The sequence below is a fragment of the Takifugu flavidus genome, chromosome 7 (genome assembly GCF_003711565.1).
Source record: "Takifugu flavidus isolate HTHZ2018 chromosome 7, ASM371156v2, whole genome shotgun sequence".
Lineage (NCBI taxonomy): Eukaryota > Metazoa > Chordata > Actinopteri > Tetraodontiformes > Tetraodontidae > Takifugu > Takifugu flavidus.
The window spans coordinates 12,990,330-13,007,158 of record NC_079526.1 but is presented as its reverse complement, the minus strand read 5'-3'; the positions used below and the strand labels follow the sequence as shown (position 1 = coordinate 13,007,158).

The following is a 16,829-nucleotide window of genomic DNA, read 5'->3' as shown; positions in this document are numbered from 1 at the left end:
GGGTTCAGATTACGCAACACTTCCAGATTGGTGAACTTCCAAATTGCTCCCATTTGAAAGTATTTGCTATTTTTTTGTCTTTCAAAGCAGGGCCCAATCACCCTGGGGTCTGTTGGGAGCTTCAGAAGCTTCAGACACCAGCAGCGTCTCCCCGTTACAGGCCCAGATTATTGTTATTACACATTAATGACTCAATCACAGGGACTGCTGATCCCAGACCAGAAACATTTTTCCCAGGCTCCATCTTCCATCACCAGCATAATAAATAGTGGGAAGCCTTTAAAGTATAAATATTCATCCTTTGGTTTATTGAACTTCCCGTCTCCTTCCACTCACGGAGGGGCGGCGAGGCTTCCTCCAACAGGAAACATCCCGATGCTCCGAGCTAATGCGCTAATGGACGTTCTCTGCAGGAGGACGGGGCCCCGAGTATTGATCGGCAAACGGAGGTTATCAGTAAAGATGGAAGAGCCGGGGGACGGAGAGCAGCTCCAGCAAGATCTGCTGTGCTAATAAAAACACAGGAGCGACATTTAAAATAGGTTTAATCATCCACTGAGCTCACACACGTTACACACAGTCTTATCATTTTATGAGTATTTGTTCAACATTTACACTTTTTGCTGCACAAAGTAATAAAATGCGTCGTACTGGAGAAATAAAAGCATTCCCCCTCACTCAAGCGAGGACTTCGGTCGTGCTCGGTGCCATTTACGTTCTCGTCCTCTGGGAGTTCTTTTTCCTTCTGGACCTGGTTCATTGTGGGAGAGTTAAGTCAACTTGTACCAGGAAGCAGAGGGATGAATCATAAATAAAATTCAAGGAGAGGAAACGTTTAATGGCTCTCTGAGGATCTGTCCATCAGGAGACGTGCACATGAGATGAGCTGTGCTTGTGTGTGTTGTGTTTGTGCAGAGGAGGGAGGAGGCAAACAGCAGGAAGATTGTGTTTAGCTGCAAGCGATGCTGCCGAGCTCACTGTTTATCCCCCCATTCTGCCTCTGGGGAGACGGGACAATCTGTCTTTTAGCTTCTGAGAAAGGAAAAAGGCTGGTGGGGACGGCTGAGCGTGTGTACTGATGTGGACAGTGTGAGAGGAGCGTCGCTGCCACGGAAATCTGTCTCTGAAAGGACAGAGATGTGATTGCTTTGGTGGTTATTTGGTCTTGTGTAAATGTCAATAAACCGGTTGGTTAGAACACACGAACACACAGGAACTGCAGCCTGTGGTGCTTTTTATGTCCAAGTGTTCCATTGTCTCATGGTTGTCAACCCATAATTACATCAGGAATGGGTCGGTAGGAGGGCCGACAATAGAATCTGTAACTGTACGCCGAAACATTGACGAGTTATTCAACATTCTTGTTTCTTGACATTTCGCTAAACGCGTCATGACTGCAACAGCTGGCACAGAATCAACCACAGCTGAGTGGCCAGGAGAGCTGAAGCCTGCCCGTTTTATCGTCATGGCAACTGTGCGGCCGTCCACTCATCGACTTAACGGGGCTTGTTGTCTTGAGCCCAGAATAGCTGGGGGTGGCCTGGCACCTCCAGGCCCAGGAGGACACCATCAGATTATGAGATGAGCCTTTGAGCGTTGGTCAGACTCCCGTTCTCATCCTGGCACGCAGCCATTAATACGGCTGTATTAAATAATCAGGCCACAAGCGTTTCCACCGCAGCAACAGCCAACGCCGTGGTCAGTAAGCGGTTTACTCTCCTTATGAACCATACCTCCATATAGCTGGACGTAATGGGTTTTACAGGTTGGGTCCCTGCACAAAAAAGTATTTTCCCACATAGGGAACAGGCTAATATGAGGAGGGAAACCACAAAGAGGCAGAGCAGACAGTCTCCTGACAGCCGAAACACATGCTAAACAGGTAAGTTGGAAATGACTTCATGTCTGTAACGTGGCTGGATTATATATTATTACAATGATGAGGACAGTTAGAATGTGACTATATATAGTAGCATTCTGCAGCAGTGCTGCGGCTGTAGTCATTGACATTTAGAGGGAGAGATTCATGGACCAGTTTCACCATCGCGTCTCCCAGACTGGACTGAGATGCTGGATCCAGTGAAAGGGCTCAAACACACAACTTGTATTTAGCACCTGTCCTGCATGTAAAGATGTTTCATCACAGCTTTTGACAGCAAGTAAATTTAGGGTCGTTCTGAGTTGCCAGACTGGGGCCGGAAGAATTAATTATATAATTTAGCTATTAGCTGCTAATGCTGCAGATTTCTCCTCTCCCTGTTAACATTATGCTGTTCCCTATATCGGCAACATCCAATCAGATTGGAGTATTTTAATTAAAAACTTTAACAACTTGGTATAGCTTTGTTTTCTGGCAGAGCCATTTCGATCTGTCTCTGCACAATCTCGCCCATGCACAGGCGCGGTGGCCATGTTGGACCTCAAACATCAGCAATAAAAGAGAGACAGACTCAATTTTAGTCGTTGCATCGTGCAGCGGGCTCAGATTTCAGTGTTGAGCCCACTATTGGAAATTTACCTCTATGATTCAAACAACAACATTGATACACCACATGATTTACTTTTAATCCTGGAGAGAAAACTTCTGACCGCTACAGATGACTCTTCAGGGCACGTTATGTTAGAGAGTAAACACGAGCTACGCTCTTGTGGTGGATTTCACTGTCACAGCAGGAATGTACCAGCAATACCAGATGGAACCACGCAGAAAATGCTCTCAAAAATTTGGGACGACTATTCCTATCCCAAGCACGCGCACATAAACACACACAGATCTTCTCTACACAAAAAAACTGCATTTCTCCTCTGATTGGATGAGCTCTGCTGCCTGTTTCTCACCATTACACCAATAAAGTTCTGCAGAGGACATGCAACATCCACCCAGACACACACCACATTCACCAGCTAACAGGGCACACAGGCTCTAAAGAGGAGGCAGGATGAATAAAAACATAGCCCATAAACTCAGATTAATGGCAACAGTGCAATCATGGCAGGAGGGAGAATACAGACACGTGTAGTTAAGGTTTACATCCATTAGGCACAACATCTGCTTAGAAAAACAAGGACTTTTTTTAAAAAAACTGCAATTTTCGCCTACAGAAGCCAGAGCCTCTCCCCCGCCATCCTCAGTGCAACAGCCTGCGTTTTTAAAGACTTTTTATTTGGGGACATTAACACACACACAAGGACTCCATTGGATAGTGTTTAATACTTAGATTTCTCTTTCTGATTAGCATTATATAGTATATTATATTGTATATTGATTATATACCGTGCAGAACTTAACACTCATTTATGATTTGATGGGGAACTTTGGTCAACTTTGGGTTACAAAGGGTCTGTTGTTTTGAGTTTAAAGGTGTTTCCACAGAGCAGACAGCTCAGTTTGTTCCAGTTTTTCATTTATTTGGGTTCTCACTGTTAAATGAAGGCTTCCAAAACAACTATCCTTGGATTCTTCTGGGGTTCCAGAAGAGGGGCGCAGTTGGTCTACAGGAAATACTGAGAGATGGCTGGACTGGAATCAACTGGACTGGACTGCACTTAGTGGAAACATGGTTTTAGTTGTAGGGCTGAATCAGTGCTCATTTTTGAGATTTTAACATGATCAGCTGCTTTGGATGAGGGAGACTTATTATTAAATAATTAGATTTCGAAATCAAGCATACGGAAATCACTTTCCGGCTCTCTGGCATGGCATCGGAGTGTGCTTTTGAAAGGGAACGGAAAGTACGGGGAAAGCAGGGAATGCACGGCATGACCCTGAGACAAACTCTGACAGGGGGGGTTTTAGTTGTTGCAGAAGGTTTCAGGTGCGTCCACCTAAAAACTGACATCAGTGTTTCATAGAAAGTCACGGCGGTCAGTCATCATCTGTTTGACAGCCCCAGTGTTGAGTCCGTATGTGCGTTTGACCAAAAGATCTTCTTCTTCTTCTGTTTCAGTGTTCTGGGCCTCTGTAGCTGTCCTCACAAAAACGTCACATCCTCTTGGGACTGCACCCACCGCCAGTGGGCATCGTACTCCAGGCGCATTTTACCGTTCATCTTACAGGTATCCATGTCGATCTTTCCATTGGTGTACGGTTGCAGTTTGGGGCTTTGGGTGGTCCCGAGTTTGTCCTTGAGGCCTGGACAGGTTGGGCCGCCTGTCTGCTTGGTTGCTTTCTCCAGGACGCCGTTAGACTTCACGACCTGAGTCTGTGCGTTGCCCTTGGAAACAGGACTTCCTTTACCTGCCTCCGCAGCCTTGGTGCAAGTGTCAGGCTTGGGGGCTTCAGGCTTTTTCTGTGGAGAGCTGAGAGGGATCTCTGATACCCCTGACCCAGTCCCTGTCGTCACATTCACGGGATTAACGCAGGTGGTGCCAGTCTCCAGCCCTCCTTTCACCTCTGTACCATTTTTAGCCCCGCCCCCAGTTTCACTTATTCCAGCCTGACTTCCAGACCTCGGCCCGGCGGTCCCGAGGACTCCCCCCATTCGACTACCGGCCGTGATGACCGACTCTGAGCTGGATGGACAGTACTCGTCCATGTCATCTGCCAGGGTGTCCAGGTAGCTCCCGATGGAGATGTTGTCCAGCCTGTCATTGGGGTCTTGCAGGCTGCTCCAGGAGCCCCTCCAGGAGGTGTCGCCCAGGCTGTACTGACTGCTGGTCAGGCTGCTGCAGCGGCTCGTCAGCGTGCTGCGCTCTTCCATCAGCCACTTCACCGCCTCGATGCCTTCGTGGACCGCCAGCAGCTGCTGCAAGATCTTCACGTCCACCGAGCGCAAATGAGCCTGCAGGCAAAACAGCATCAAGCTGAGATTTAGCAGGTTTCTTTAGTCAGTGCACATTAAAAGAAACTTTTATCGTAAAACTTTAGCTCTCACACAGTTATACCTATTTATAAGTCGTGGCTGTTTACAAGTATATGCCTGTAAAATTGTGATTACATTAAATTACTCGCTTCGCTCATTTCGATATCGTGATAAAAATGTTGTCAAAGTGAAACAGACAAACTGAAGAATGGGACTTGGAGTCTGTAGACATTTATTTTAAGCCCTGGCTCCACAGGGAAGCACAAACACCATTATAACGGTATTAAACCTTAGCAGTTCACCATAATTGGAAGTAAAATCCAAGACAAGCTGCTGGGCTGAGTGTGTGCAGTAACCACTGTGGAAACAAATATGGAATGTGTAGAGGGGAGAAATGTGGAGATGGAATTAAATAAAACAAAAAGAGGCCTGAGAGCAATGAGCTGTGTGTGTGGTGCATTTAGCTGCTCGTTAACTGCAGCAGAGGCGGAGATTAAAACTGGAAAATGTACAGTAACCGTTCCCGAAGATGATTCACCATAATATCATGTTTTAAACAGCACACAGTGACAGCCAGGGCCCAGAATCAGCATCTCCTGATGTGTCTGTGGGTGAAAGGTGGAGAAAACTGACTGATAACTGCAAAGAAAAGGCTGTAGTCAGGGAAAATCCCTCTGCAGACTACACAAGCCAATATCGACCATATCTACACCGATATTCCAAGATTGCAGATGACGTCTGCTTGAAAATGTAGTTTTTGAGCCTCTCTGCTTCGAACTTTATCTGTTTTCCCACGTGTTCCTGCAGAGGTATGCGAGTATTGCGTCAGACTCTTCCCCTCTCACCTTAATGATGTCCGTCTCTCTGTTTTGCACAGCCTGGGTCTTTATGACCTTTACGTTAATCAATCAGGTAGTAAAGGGAAGCTATTGATTCTCCCAGTCAACCACGCTGTTAATCTCCGTTTCTTCCATCTGTACACAAGGTGGTCTTCAGAAAATAAGTTCTGACCTCTCATGTATCAGAGGTGGCGTCTTTTTACTGGAGTCACAGTTCAGGACATCCAAGATTGGGGGCTTTAGGCTAAAAGGACCCACTTTGTTCTCTTGGTGTGCCGATCAGACTTTCTGTGGTAAAAACCACATACGTTTGATTTACACGAGCGTGTTACCCCCCAAAGGTTTGCAAAAACATTTCTTACGTAAGATCCTGTTATTTCTCCCGTTTTATTTCTCTTTCTTTCATTTGTCGAAAGGAAGTTAAGTTTCCCTTTGGGAATTTCTGTGATTTATGGAAGCATTCGTTTCCCAGAGGCTCCTTCCAAACTAAACCATCAGCACTCTCATCCAAAACATCATCTTGAAGTGAAAAACAAGCCAATTAAATTACTGGGATATTCATGCTTTTGCAAGCTACTTTTGTTTCCCAACAGCAGAGTGTCTGATGTGTGGAAATTTCAGACGTGTGTCATCGTCCACGGATAAATGTGTCAGAACAAATTCCATCTGGACACGTTTATCTGAACATTGTTAGTGTTTTAACCCAATCCAGATGAGCTCAGCTCTACTCTGCAATGCATCAAATAAAACCTGACAATCCCAAATAGGAGCTCAGGATGCTACTGCAACTTTCCTGTGCCTACGAGTCCTTTATGCTACATAGTGAGGAGGATTTGGAATTATTTTGGCTGGTCCTCACACCAATAAAGGGCTGCTGGAGGGCTCAGACTTGGTTTTAACAGTTAAAACTGGGTTTTGGGGCTGGGGAATACATTATGTCTCAGAAAGATACAAAAACAAAACTCTCTGTGTGTGTGTGTGTGTGTGTGTGTGTGTGGTGTGTGTGTGTGTGTGGCTGGGGCTCAGTCAGACCTTACGGGTGGGGTTTTGGGTTGAGGTCTGAGGTTTTCTGGACAGAATGCCTGATGCGGGTGGCAGTAAAAGTAGCTCCACGTCTGTCGCTTCTGGCGCCAAACTCAATGTTCTCTCACACTCGCAAAATCTGTTGTGACGTACGCGTCCCACTACCATAAGGTAACACCAAAAGGGAAAGAAACTCGTCCCTTAATTCCTCTAAAAATGCACGGCGAATGTTTCCTGTGGCAGCAGTTGGCATGAGGCGAACATCCGGGAGGGAACAGCCTCGAGCTGAAACACCATTAATCATCTTTTGTCATTTTATGCCACCGATTTACAGCCAAACCGATTTTAGTTACCCAGGCATGGGGCCAAACACGGTCTGTTTGATCCATAGGATTCCTGCAAACCCATTTTCCTGCCTTTTATAATCACGGGTGTTTGAATTTGTGTGTAGAAATGCATGGGGGGGAACTCTTTGTTACCATTCTGCACTTAAGTTTCAGTTTAACAGTCGAAAAATCTGCCGGTAACTCCAGCAGCAAGTAAAACCTGTGTGGATATTTATCTCCCCCCACATCAGTAATAAAATGGAACGACCCAGGTTTCCGCTACCTGAACCGGAGCAGGCTTTTTAGAGGTTCTGGTCTGGCTTTTATGAGCAGAAATTCAACATATTTTTTACATTGACTAATACGTGAGGTTTTATTTTCGTAGTTTTGGCAATTGTTTAATCTGTATTAATAATAATACGTTTGAAGCCCCTCTTGGCTGACCGTCTGTCTTGCCTCATCCATCTTTAGATGTTTTTGTAGAGCCGTCTTCCAAGTCTTGTCGGACTGGAAAATTAAGCAGCAAGGAGGCCCGGAATAATCTCTACTTTGGGAGTACGTTATGGCACCGCAAACAGCATGACAGCCGAAACGTGACGTGTGACGCAGGCTCTGCCACGCGGCGTGAGGAGGCCTCCCAGTGCTGCGCAGCTACCGAGCAGAGTGCTGATTCACCACCAGCAGATGACACACACACACACAAACCCGTTCTCTCCGGCACCAGCAAAATAAACACACTTCTGCGTCTGCACAGTGTCTCCTTCTCTTTGTCGTGTCCTTTCTTTCTGCTGTAGCTCAGGCCTGGTGCAGACATATGGCGACCTTGCAGCGGAGCCAGCAGAAGGTCTCCGTAAACCGCCAACTGTTCCATCTGTCGATTATCACCTCTCTAAAATATCATCCCCGAGTCTTTTCATCCTCTCTGCTTCAGAGTTTTATTATTAAAGAGAAATAGTGCTTGCACTGTGGCTCTAAGAACGCTCCACCGGCTATTGCTTTTGTCTCTGTCACTCCCTGTTAGGAAAAGGCGCCGACACGAGGAAGACATCAAACACATTTCTGAGAGGCGGCGGAATCCTGTTGATCCAATTCCAGAAATATAAGCGTCCGTGTCAGTTTAATAATGTTCAATACACGAAAACTGGGAAATAAAACACTGTCAATACTCAGCTGCTGCCAATTTCCGTGTATCTGTTAATATTAACTCCATCACCACACCAGCTAGCATGTACGCTAACAAGTCTGCTTGTTCCGAACTAGCCGAGAGGACCTGAAGATAATCCAGGGGCAAACAGATTTCCACTGTGCATTATTAATGAAATAAAGACATTAGTATCATGCTCCCATACTTTTTATGAGCGACAGGTTTAAAAATTGTTGCGGACAGGAGGAGGTGGTCGGGTGACTGACCAATGATATAATTTGACATTAAGCCCAAATGAATGCCTCAGAGGAGGAAACCAGCAACCAGCAGACAGAAAAAGGAGACTGATTCTGATTGTGAGTCCCTGCAGCTCATATCCGCAGCACATGGCTGACTTTGCACTGTCCTTCATCTGCACGGGGACAGAGACAGAGCGATGAAGAAGCAGGAGCAAAATTCCCTCACTTCAGGAAAAAATACGGAAAAACACCGTGCATGTGTTGGGAACAGGTAAAAAATGGACTAATCTCATAACATTCACACACAGACTGAATGTCACTTCCACCCAGTGAGCGAGTGGTTCTTAATCAAGCCCCCTTCAGGCTGCAAAAACCCACATCCTCATTAACTGACAGTAAAATAACTACATTTTAAAAAATTCCACTCGTTAGAGAGAATTCCAAACTCACACTTCAAGCACGTGCTGACATCAGCGTCTTGACAGCCAGGCAGGTGTGCTGTTACAGCCCGATAATTAAGCTTCCTACATCAAATGATTCAGCTGTATTCGTTCAGGAACGACTTCACTGCAGACAGAACCTGTGCTCATTGGCGTGTTACTATGGCTACAGATCTCTGGCGGCAGCGACGTCCAGGTGAACGGGACAGAGGGGCTGAACACTGAGAGCTGCCATTGGGAAATAAGATGAGAAATCTCCATGAAAGAACAGCCGTTGGCATGGCAGAGAGCCATGAATCAGTGACCACAAAGAGACTCTACTCATTCAAATCAAGTCAAACTAAAAACACATTCATACAAAAACCCTGATAAAAGGCCAGCGGGAACATAGTCAGCATTGCTGTTAGCATAAAGTACACATACGCAGTCTCTGTGTGGCGACTGGCTGCAAAAGCATTTGACAAAAAGTAGATTTGTGATTCTGAACTGGAGTGTAAAAATATACTTATTCCTGCCAAAATTTGCACAAGAAGACTGACTGTTCCACAGTCACTACTGGTTGCCTGGCAACTTCGCAATGACGACAAGGCTCCAGGAAGTTGCCTGGGACCTTGTCATCACCCACTCTAATAACTGGCACACGAGCCCCCAATAAGATCATCATGCCTTTATCTTCCATTCCTCACGCTAAATGAATCACACTCATTTATTTACAAATGATATTTGACATATAAGGACATGTGTGACAATAAGAACTTGCTTGTTTTTAAATTCTGCTGTTTCCACGTGTATATGAATTAATGAATAAAAGCATTTCTGTTTTGCATGCAAAAGAAGTAAAAAGTGTGTCAGTTTTCAATGATTTATTATAATATTTAGACTAATAATGCAGCAGAGAAAGTGAAACCTGGGCTTTGAATAAATCAACAGGGCAAAAAGTTTGTTGCTGTTAAGATAGAAATCTAAGATTTATCCGTAGCTCAAATATGGTTTTAATCACATTCGGAAACTAAACATGACATTTTATCCTTTATTTATCCTCGACACCAGCTTGTCATTTATTTGATTAGTCAATACTGTGGAGCCTTTCACTGAATTCCATCCTGGACAACAGGGCACACGCACGCACGCACGTACACACTTACCATCTCCACCTTCAGTTTCCTGATCTTCTCGTCCAAACTCATCACCCCCGGCTCTTTACTGCCGTCCTGCGCGGTGCTCAACTTGGCGTCTCCCCGGTAAGAGGACGCCTCTTCCCGCATCCATCGGAGCAAACCCTCGGGGGTCTTCCGGCCAATTTTCACCTCTATATCTTTCAAATCTGGGACGCTCTCGCTGACTGTGCCTTCATCCATGGCGCTGAAGACAAACGTTCGCCCAGGTCTCTGGAGACTGTTCCCTCCTACAGGACTGGGGCTTTGGCATATGCGCCTCCAGCTGAGAGTGACTGCGCCAGCGGAGATAAACAGTCGGACAACATCAACGCAAATTCCGCCACAGCGTTGCTGACAGCAATCCCTCTCCCAAAGTCGCTTTTTGTCAGTGAAGGGAAAATCAAATCAAATTTTATTTCCTGGGGTTTGCTGGTTGTGTCCACCTCGGAGTCAGCTGCTGTGAGCCGCTGGAGATCTTTAAAACCGAGCCTCACTGCGCAGATTCCACCTGCATGATGAGAGCAACCAGCAGCCGCAGAGAGCGACGAGCCCTCAGACTGTCAAGCTGTCACCGCGGAAACTTCCGCTTCCGGTAAGACCTTCAAAGTAAAGCATAGGAAAGGAAGTGGCGCCGCCTGCCAAAATAAAAGCTGCGATGAGTCTGCTTTAAAATATGTTGAATTAGTGGCCTTTAATAATCCATCAGTTGAATTTGTTAGTGGAGATTATTGATAGTTACAATAAATAACCAGAAGTTGAAGGGAAATTTTCTCCTAAAATCCCAGTGAAAAATTCTATATCTATAGTTTTATCTAGAATATCTTTCAAAAGCTTTTTAGCTTTAAAAAAATGTAACTTTTTAGGTGTTCTTTATGAGAGTGATTTCTAACCCTCAAAAATGCCCCAAGTCACTAAATTTTGTTGTGAGGGTGGACAAACAATTCCACTCTGGCGCTTGGATACTTGGAAAATGTCACCAGTCCCATCAACTGGTGCAGTTGTGCTTTGAGCTTAGGTGTACCTATGATGAGGCATCTTGAAATAAACTATTCAGATTCACTGAAGGCACAAATTAAACCTAAACATGTGAAGTCTGCATTAAAAACAGAGATTAATTAATATTGAAATCAGGATTCAGGATTAGCATGGTGGTTCTTAACATGGGATCTATTGTTTCATCTGAGAAGGAGATTACAGCATCATCCAAACCTCGTGTGCTTTAAAAAAGGTTAAAAACAGCTGATAAACCACCTTTCAAAGAGAGTTTAGGGGCTTTGTTTGATCCTCTATAGTCCCTGTCAGCGAATCACCCCTCATCCCTGTTTCTTTTAAAAATATGCAACACTCCAGCAAAAACAATAAATTAGGTTAACAAGGGGTTACGTTGAAAGCAAAAGCACCTTTATCAGCACGAGGGACACATTCTAATCCAGCTTTAAGAGCAGTATTTCTAAGGTTACGGGGATTAAGGGGGTCACCATCTTCTCCATAATACCTTTGTTTTTGTCGCCTACTCGCTGGGCTGTAAATATCTACAGTAAATTCTGCATTCATCTGCGTACTTGGTGCACAGAGACAAATCAAAGTTTCTGCATTGTTGCCGAGCAGCCAGCCTACCATCTGTGAGGGCCACCATGGCAACAGCAAATGTTTTAGATTTCTGTACTCCCACGTTGCACAAATGCAAAAAGGCAGCCCACGAAGAGCTACAATAAAGCGGCAGGGAGGTTGCATAAAACCTGCAGGTTCTCTGATGGTTCAGCAAACCCGCCTGCTGATGTGGTGCGGAGGCCCGAGCTATCTCCTCAGATCTGTGTGTGGCTGTTTGGGACCAAGCAGCCTAAAATACCCACTGTGTGTGTGTTTTCACCTGACCTTTTTCCCTTTAACCAAACTCATCTCTTCCTCTTTTCAGGAAACCTCCGACGTTCCTGAATAATTCATCGATCATCTTCCCAGGTCGGTGTGCAGCAGCTAAACACGGCTGCAGTCTGTGGTTTGTCATCCACTAGCGTTAAAATCAAAGCTTTAATCGACGTCGCAACATTTTGTCTTACGTTAAGATGATTTTCTCCAACATGCAGAAATGAATGCACTCCCCTTTAAATTGTTTCTCTGCACCCAGTTTTGCATTTTGGAACATATTGTCATGATCACACATCGATGGCCTTACACATACTTTCAGAGAGGAATCTGATCATATCTATTATGGTATGTGATAAGTACAGTCTTTCGTTCTACAAACAAACATTTTTCTTTATATCGGCCTCAGGCATCATTAAAATGGTCGAAATTCTTTCATTATTGTACAAATAGTGAGAATGTTTTGTTTCCTTTGTCATTCTTGGTCTCAATGGTTTACATTCTTGTGCTGCTATGGCAACATGCAGAGTGGTGGAGGTGTAGTGTGTAGTGAGCTGCAAAATTCTAAATCACTATTCTCAAGCTTGAACTTCTAAATACTGTATAATTATAATGAATGTAATATTTTGTCAGAATGAACTTTAAGAGGCGTCAACTGATATTTCGATGGGATAAGAAACAAACTAACAGATTCACAAATGATTCAAATGACTTTTTGGGCCAAAAGGCAAAAGACTTTTGACTCGTGGAAAAGGCAAAAATTTCACTTGGCTTGAAAAAGTGTGGGGCCGGAAATCGGTGTCCCTCCAGTTTACGCCACCTTCAACACTCCCAGGAATAACCTGTTGGACCTGTCGGCATCCAGATGACAGGAGTGGGTGGATGTGTTCAGTCACAGCACACAAGGCCAGGCAGCAGCAGGTATTTTATTATGAAAGCTCAAAAAGATTAAGAGAAGCTGAAATCGTCAGAGCTTCATCTCTCCGTTTTAACAGCAGCTGAGAAGAAGATGGAGGCAGACACCGCGGAGGATATCGAGTTTTTGATGGAGGACATGGATTACATCCCCGGACACTTTCACCTGGACCTCAACCTCAACTGTGACCCCGCTGGGCCGGCGAGGCTGAGACTCAGGGACACCTACCTGAAGCAGGAGAGCCTGCGGGGCGAGCTGGAAGCTGAGGTGGGATATCTGCAGTACGCTGTCCGCAATCTGCTCGGCCTGTTGGCCTTTCACATGGAACGGCTGGACACTGCGGAGGAAATATTCAGGTGAGGTCAAAAGGCTTTTGTTTCAAATAAAAGGCGGTTTCAGATGCAGAAGATTCAGAAAGATGGAGTCACCCTCATACACCGCTGCTGATGAACATGACACGCTAAACAGCTACACAGGATAAAGAGGCTTAATATAACCTTTAACTGAGTGGAGTAAATCATCAACCGAAATCATGGCAACGTATTCACAGATTTAAAAATGATTGGTGTCAGCATGTTTGCACTGAAAGGGCTCGTTTGGCTTAACAAATACACACGATGGACTCGAAATGTTGTCCTAGCGCAACTGCGATTGTATCTTTTCATTTCGTTAACCCTTGACAGACTGTGGTGAAACACCGCGATGCAACTACTCATCCAGGTGTGCCACAAAAAAAAAAAAAAAAAAACATCTGAAAGTGAAACGCATGAACCAGCAAACACCTGATAGTGATCCACATGAACCAGGAGGCTACGACAGAAATGCAAAATCAGTCCTATTGAAGCTAACCTGAGTTTGTTTGACTTTCAGAGGCATTTGTAAAGAAGACCCCGGTAACCTCAACGCCTGGGCCAACCTGGGATGCGTGTACGACAAGATGGGGAGAGAGCTGGACACGGCTGAGTGTGTGGAGAAAGTCTCACACCTAATGGGCTTAGATGGTGGGGGGGCCTCTCAGGAGGAGACCAGGCTCCTGGCTGCTCGATGTTTGGCCGAGCAGGCTTATGTCTACCCCCATGACGTGGAGCTGGGCAGCGAGGACGTCCTAAGAGAGAGGCTGACGGCGGCTCTCAGCCACTACAACAGAGCCCTGCACTATGGGGGTCAGCTGGTGAGGCAAGATCACATCCTAGCGGAACAACACAATGCAAATATATGTTAATTTAGAGAGCACATCAAACCAAAACTCAGCATGCAGATGACTATACACATTGTTGACAAATCAGATGTTTTTCAGATACCAACAGAAGAAAAAAGAAGCTGGTATTTTAAAATGGCAACCATCTATATAAGGTAAAATCTAGAACCGAGGGTGAGCTCTGTGGAATATTGCCTTGTATTAACGTGTTCGCTTGCTGTAGACTGGATGACATTGTAAAGACCAAAGAGGACTCTGAATATTCCAGACTCTCTCACTACAACAAGGGCCTGAAACTTCTCAAAGAAACACTCAAGTCTGAGAAAACACGAAACAAAGGTGAAACCATCCTGAGAATCTGCGTGTAGCTTCCCTCTTGTGCCTTTGGAGAATATTTACAGACCAGGAGGAATCAACTTAAGCTTTGGATTCTGTTCCCTCAGCTCTTGCCTGGTGTTACGTTGGCGTCATGCTGGAGAGAAAGGACGAGTTCGACACCGTTCCCATGTCTGTGCACGACTGTGGTTTCTCAGCCTCTGATCCTCTGTCCTGTTTTGGAACAGTATGTTTACCCTCGTGTTCAGATGCAACATAACTGAACTATTTTACCTCCAGAATGTGGTAACTGCTGGGTGGAGTCTGAGATGCTCTTAGCTTCAGGAGAATGCCGTGGTGTGTTTTGACGATAACTAACAGCGAAACCGTCCGTGTGCTCAGGCCATAAACTTGGCCAGCGGCGATGCGTTCACCCTGAACCTTCTGGCAAAGATCTTCTTTCTGTTGGGGAAACATGAGATGGCCACTGGGATCTGCAACATGGGCCTCAACGTGCTCCCAGATCCAGAGTTCAACTGGCAGGCGTACTGCACCCGAGCCAAGGTACTGCAGCCCAAAATACACAGTCACAAGGCAAAACGGAGCGAATGGACAAATCAAATCAGGCTCAGGAGTGATGAAAAGGTTTTGATAAGGGTGCGAGAAGCTTAACAGTTTTTCTTGTAGATCAACATGATGATCTATGTCAGGGAGTTGGAAGAGGCAAAATATTCCCAAGGTGGGCTCCCCGACCGACAGAGGCTCACTGCGGCCAGGCAGGACTTGGACAAAGTCCTAACAGTGCGTCCGTGTCTTCGGACCCATCTGGAACTGGCCCAGGTAAAGATGCAGATTTGTAGTGAGCAGCATGTCCACCAGCATCAGGAAGTTCAGCGTTTGTGGCTCTCCCTCAGGTGTTCTACTACATGGGCGTAGATGCTCTCCAGGAAAGCCTTTTGGTGGACGAGGCTGCGGTCAACAGTGCACTGGTCAGTCTGTCTCACGCTCTACAGCTGGAGCTGGGTGAGAGCCTGCCGGATCTCCACATGCTCAGAGGACGCTGCCTCCTGTTGAAGGGTGAGGAGCAAAACGCTGCCGACTGCTTTAAGAAGGCCATGGAGTTGGAGAGACCAGGAAGCAGGGACACCACAGCCCTGCGCTGCCTCCTGCAGGCTCTGGTGGCTCTGTTCATACAGGGAGGCCCCGACCCCAACCTCACCATCACGCAACTGGAACTGTGGCTGCAGAAGGCCGAGGAGATGTACCCAGAGGACTCTGTGAAGGCAGAGCTGAGGCGTCTTTACAGGACTCACACATCCGAGGTCACGGAGTTATCCAGAGCTCTGATCCAGACAGGAAGGCTGAGTCTGGTGAGACGGTTACTGGAAACTCTGGTGCCTAAACAGCTGGTGAAGAAGAAAGCTGCACTAGGAAGGTCTTTCTCCTATGCATGAAATAAAAGTGACTAAAACGATCCAGAGGCCTAATATAGAAGCATTTCACAAACTAACAAAAAGTCAAGGACAAAGATGCTTGTCAAAGGCTGACAAGTATTCTATACTTTGTTATATTTGTTCTGGTGTGAGGACACAGAGGTGCTGTGGTCGGTTCTATGCCTTTCTCTCTCCTCTCTTTTATTCTGGTGCTTTATACAGCTCCTTCACACGGACCACAAACACACAAGATCCAATAAATGGTTAGTTTCTGATGGATGGATGGATGGATGGATGGATGGATGGATGGAGGGAGGGAGGGAGGGATGGATGTGTGCCTACCGACCTGTCCGTAATCGAGACATTTTAATGCTCTTCCACTAGTAACCACTAGGTGGAGTCATACACCATTTAGTTGTAAATCCAGGTTTCATTGATTGAAATAACTCCTGAAATAGTATAAATATTTAATACGAAATCAGGATTTTAAAAGGCCAAAACAATGTTTGTTTTTGAGGCAAATTACGCGTTTCTTGTAAAACGCTAAATAAATTAATTGAAACACATCTGTTGTGCATATTTTGATCATACTTGTGATGATGCAGCGCGTATGTAGCTGTGGTCGGGGATGTCGGACGCTCAAGGAAATGGATGAGGCTCAACACCACACCTTCTCTAAGCTTCTGTGACAGAGGTGAAACACAGCACCGTGTTTGCACTCAAACCGGTGTGTGAAGTCAGGCAGAAACTTTATATACCCAAAATAGGTCTGGTTGGTACAAAGCATGCCAATATTAAGGAAGACTACAGGTTTGTTGCCTACCTTTAGCAGAAGTTGTGTCTTTGGCTTCTCATTAAGCATCAGAGCAGCAGAGAATTATAATAAATGCAGAACAGCTGCAGCAGGAGGGGGAGGGGTTAGATTACTGTCCTGGAACAATTTAACAATTTATAAGCCTTTGTGATCCTCCCTGTTATATGGTGCACTTTATAAAACCTATTTCATTTTTTTGGGTTCTTTAAATGAGTCAGCTTTCTTTTCCGTGGGCAGGCGTGAGCGCCTCAGGTGCTTTTAGGGTGGGTCAATAAGCAGAATACTGCAGAAATACACCCGTTCAATCTGCAGACTTCAAT

At 45.5% G+C, this 16,829-nt stretch overlaps 2 protein-coding genes and 1 long non-coding RNA gene across 3 annotated transcripts; 1 reads left to right on the top strand and 2 right to left on the bottom strand.

Moving 5' to 3' along the window:
* Positions 1–528: 528 nt before the first annotated feature.
* On the bottom strand, positions 529–10,231 carry lurap1 (leucine rich adaptor protein 1). The gene is made up of 2 exons (XM_057037992.1): positions 9,959–10,231; positions 529–4,781 (listed from the first exon to the last, which is right to left on the bottom strand). Exons 1-2 carry the CDS (start codon positions 10,169–10,171, stop codon positions 3,972–3,974), a joined length of 1,023 nt encoding a protein of 340 aa, XP_056893972.1. The 5' UTR covers positions 10,172–10,231; the 3' UTR covers positions 529–3,971.
* Positions 10,232–10,422: 191 nt separating this feature from the next.
* On the top strand, positions 10,423–15,736 carry ttc22 (tetratricopeptide repeat domain 22). The gene is made up of 11 exons (XM_057037988.1): positions 10,423–10,562; positions 11,886–11,929; positions 12,669–12,754; positions 12,829–13,105; positions 13,620–13,920; positions 14,047–14,102; positions 14,171–14,286; positions 14,391–14,509; positions 14,665–14,826; positions 14,950–15,102; positions 15,177–15,736. The coding sequence occupies exons 4-11, from the start codon at positions 12,843–12,845 to the stop codon at positions 15,714–15,716; spliced, it is 1,710 nt and encodes a 569-aa protein (XP_056893968.1). The 5' UTR covers positions 10,423–10,562; positions 11,886–11,929; positions 12,669–12,754; positions 12,829–12,842; the 3' UTR covers positions 15,717–15,736.
* Positions 12,949–16,641, bottom strand: LOC130528515 (uncharacterized). Its single transcript, XR_008951314.1, has 3 exons — positions 16,519–16,641; positions 13,599–13,938; positions 12,949–13,086 (listed from the first exon to the last, which is right to left on the bottom strand). It is a non-coding gene; the product is annotated as an uncharacterized LOC130528515 (long non-coding RNA).
* Between the last annotated feature and the right edge of the window lie 188 nt (positions 16,642–16,829).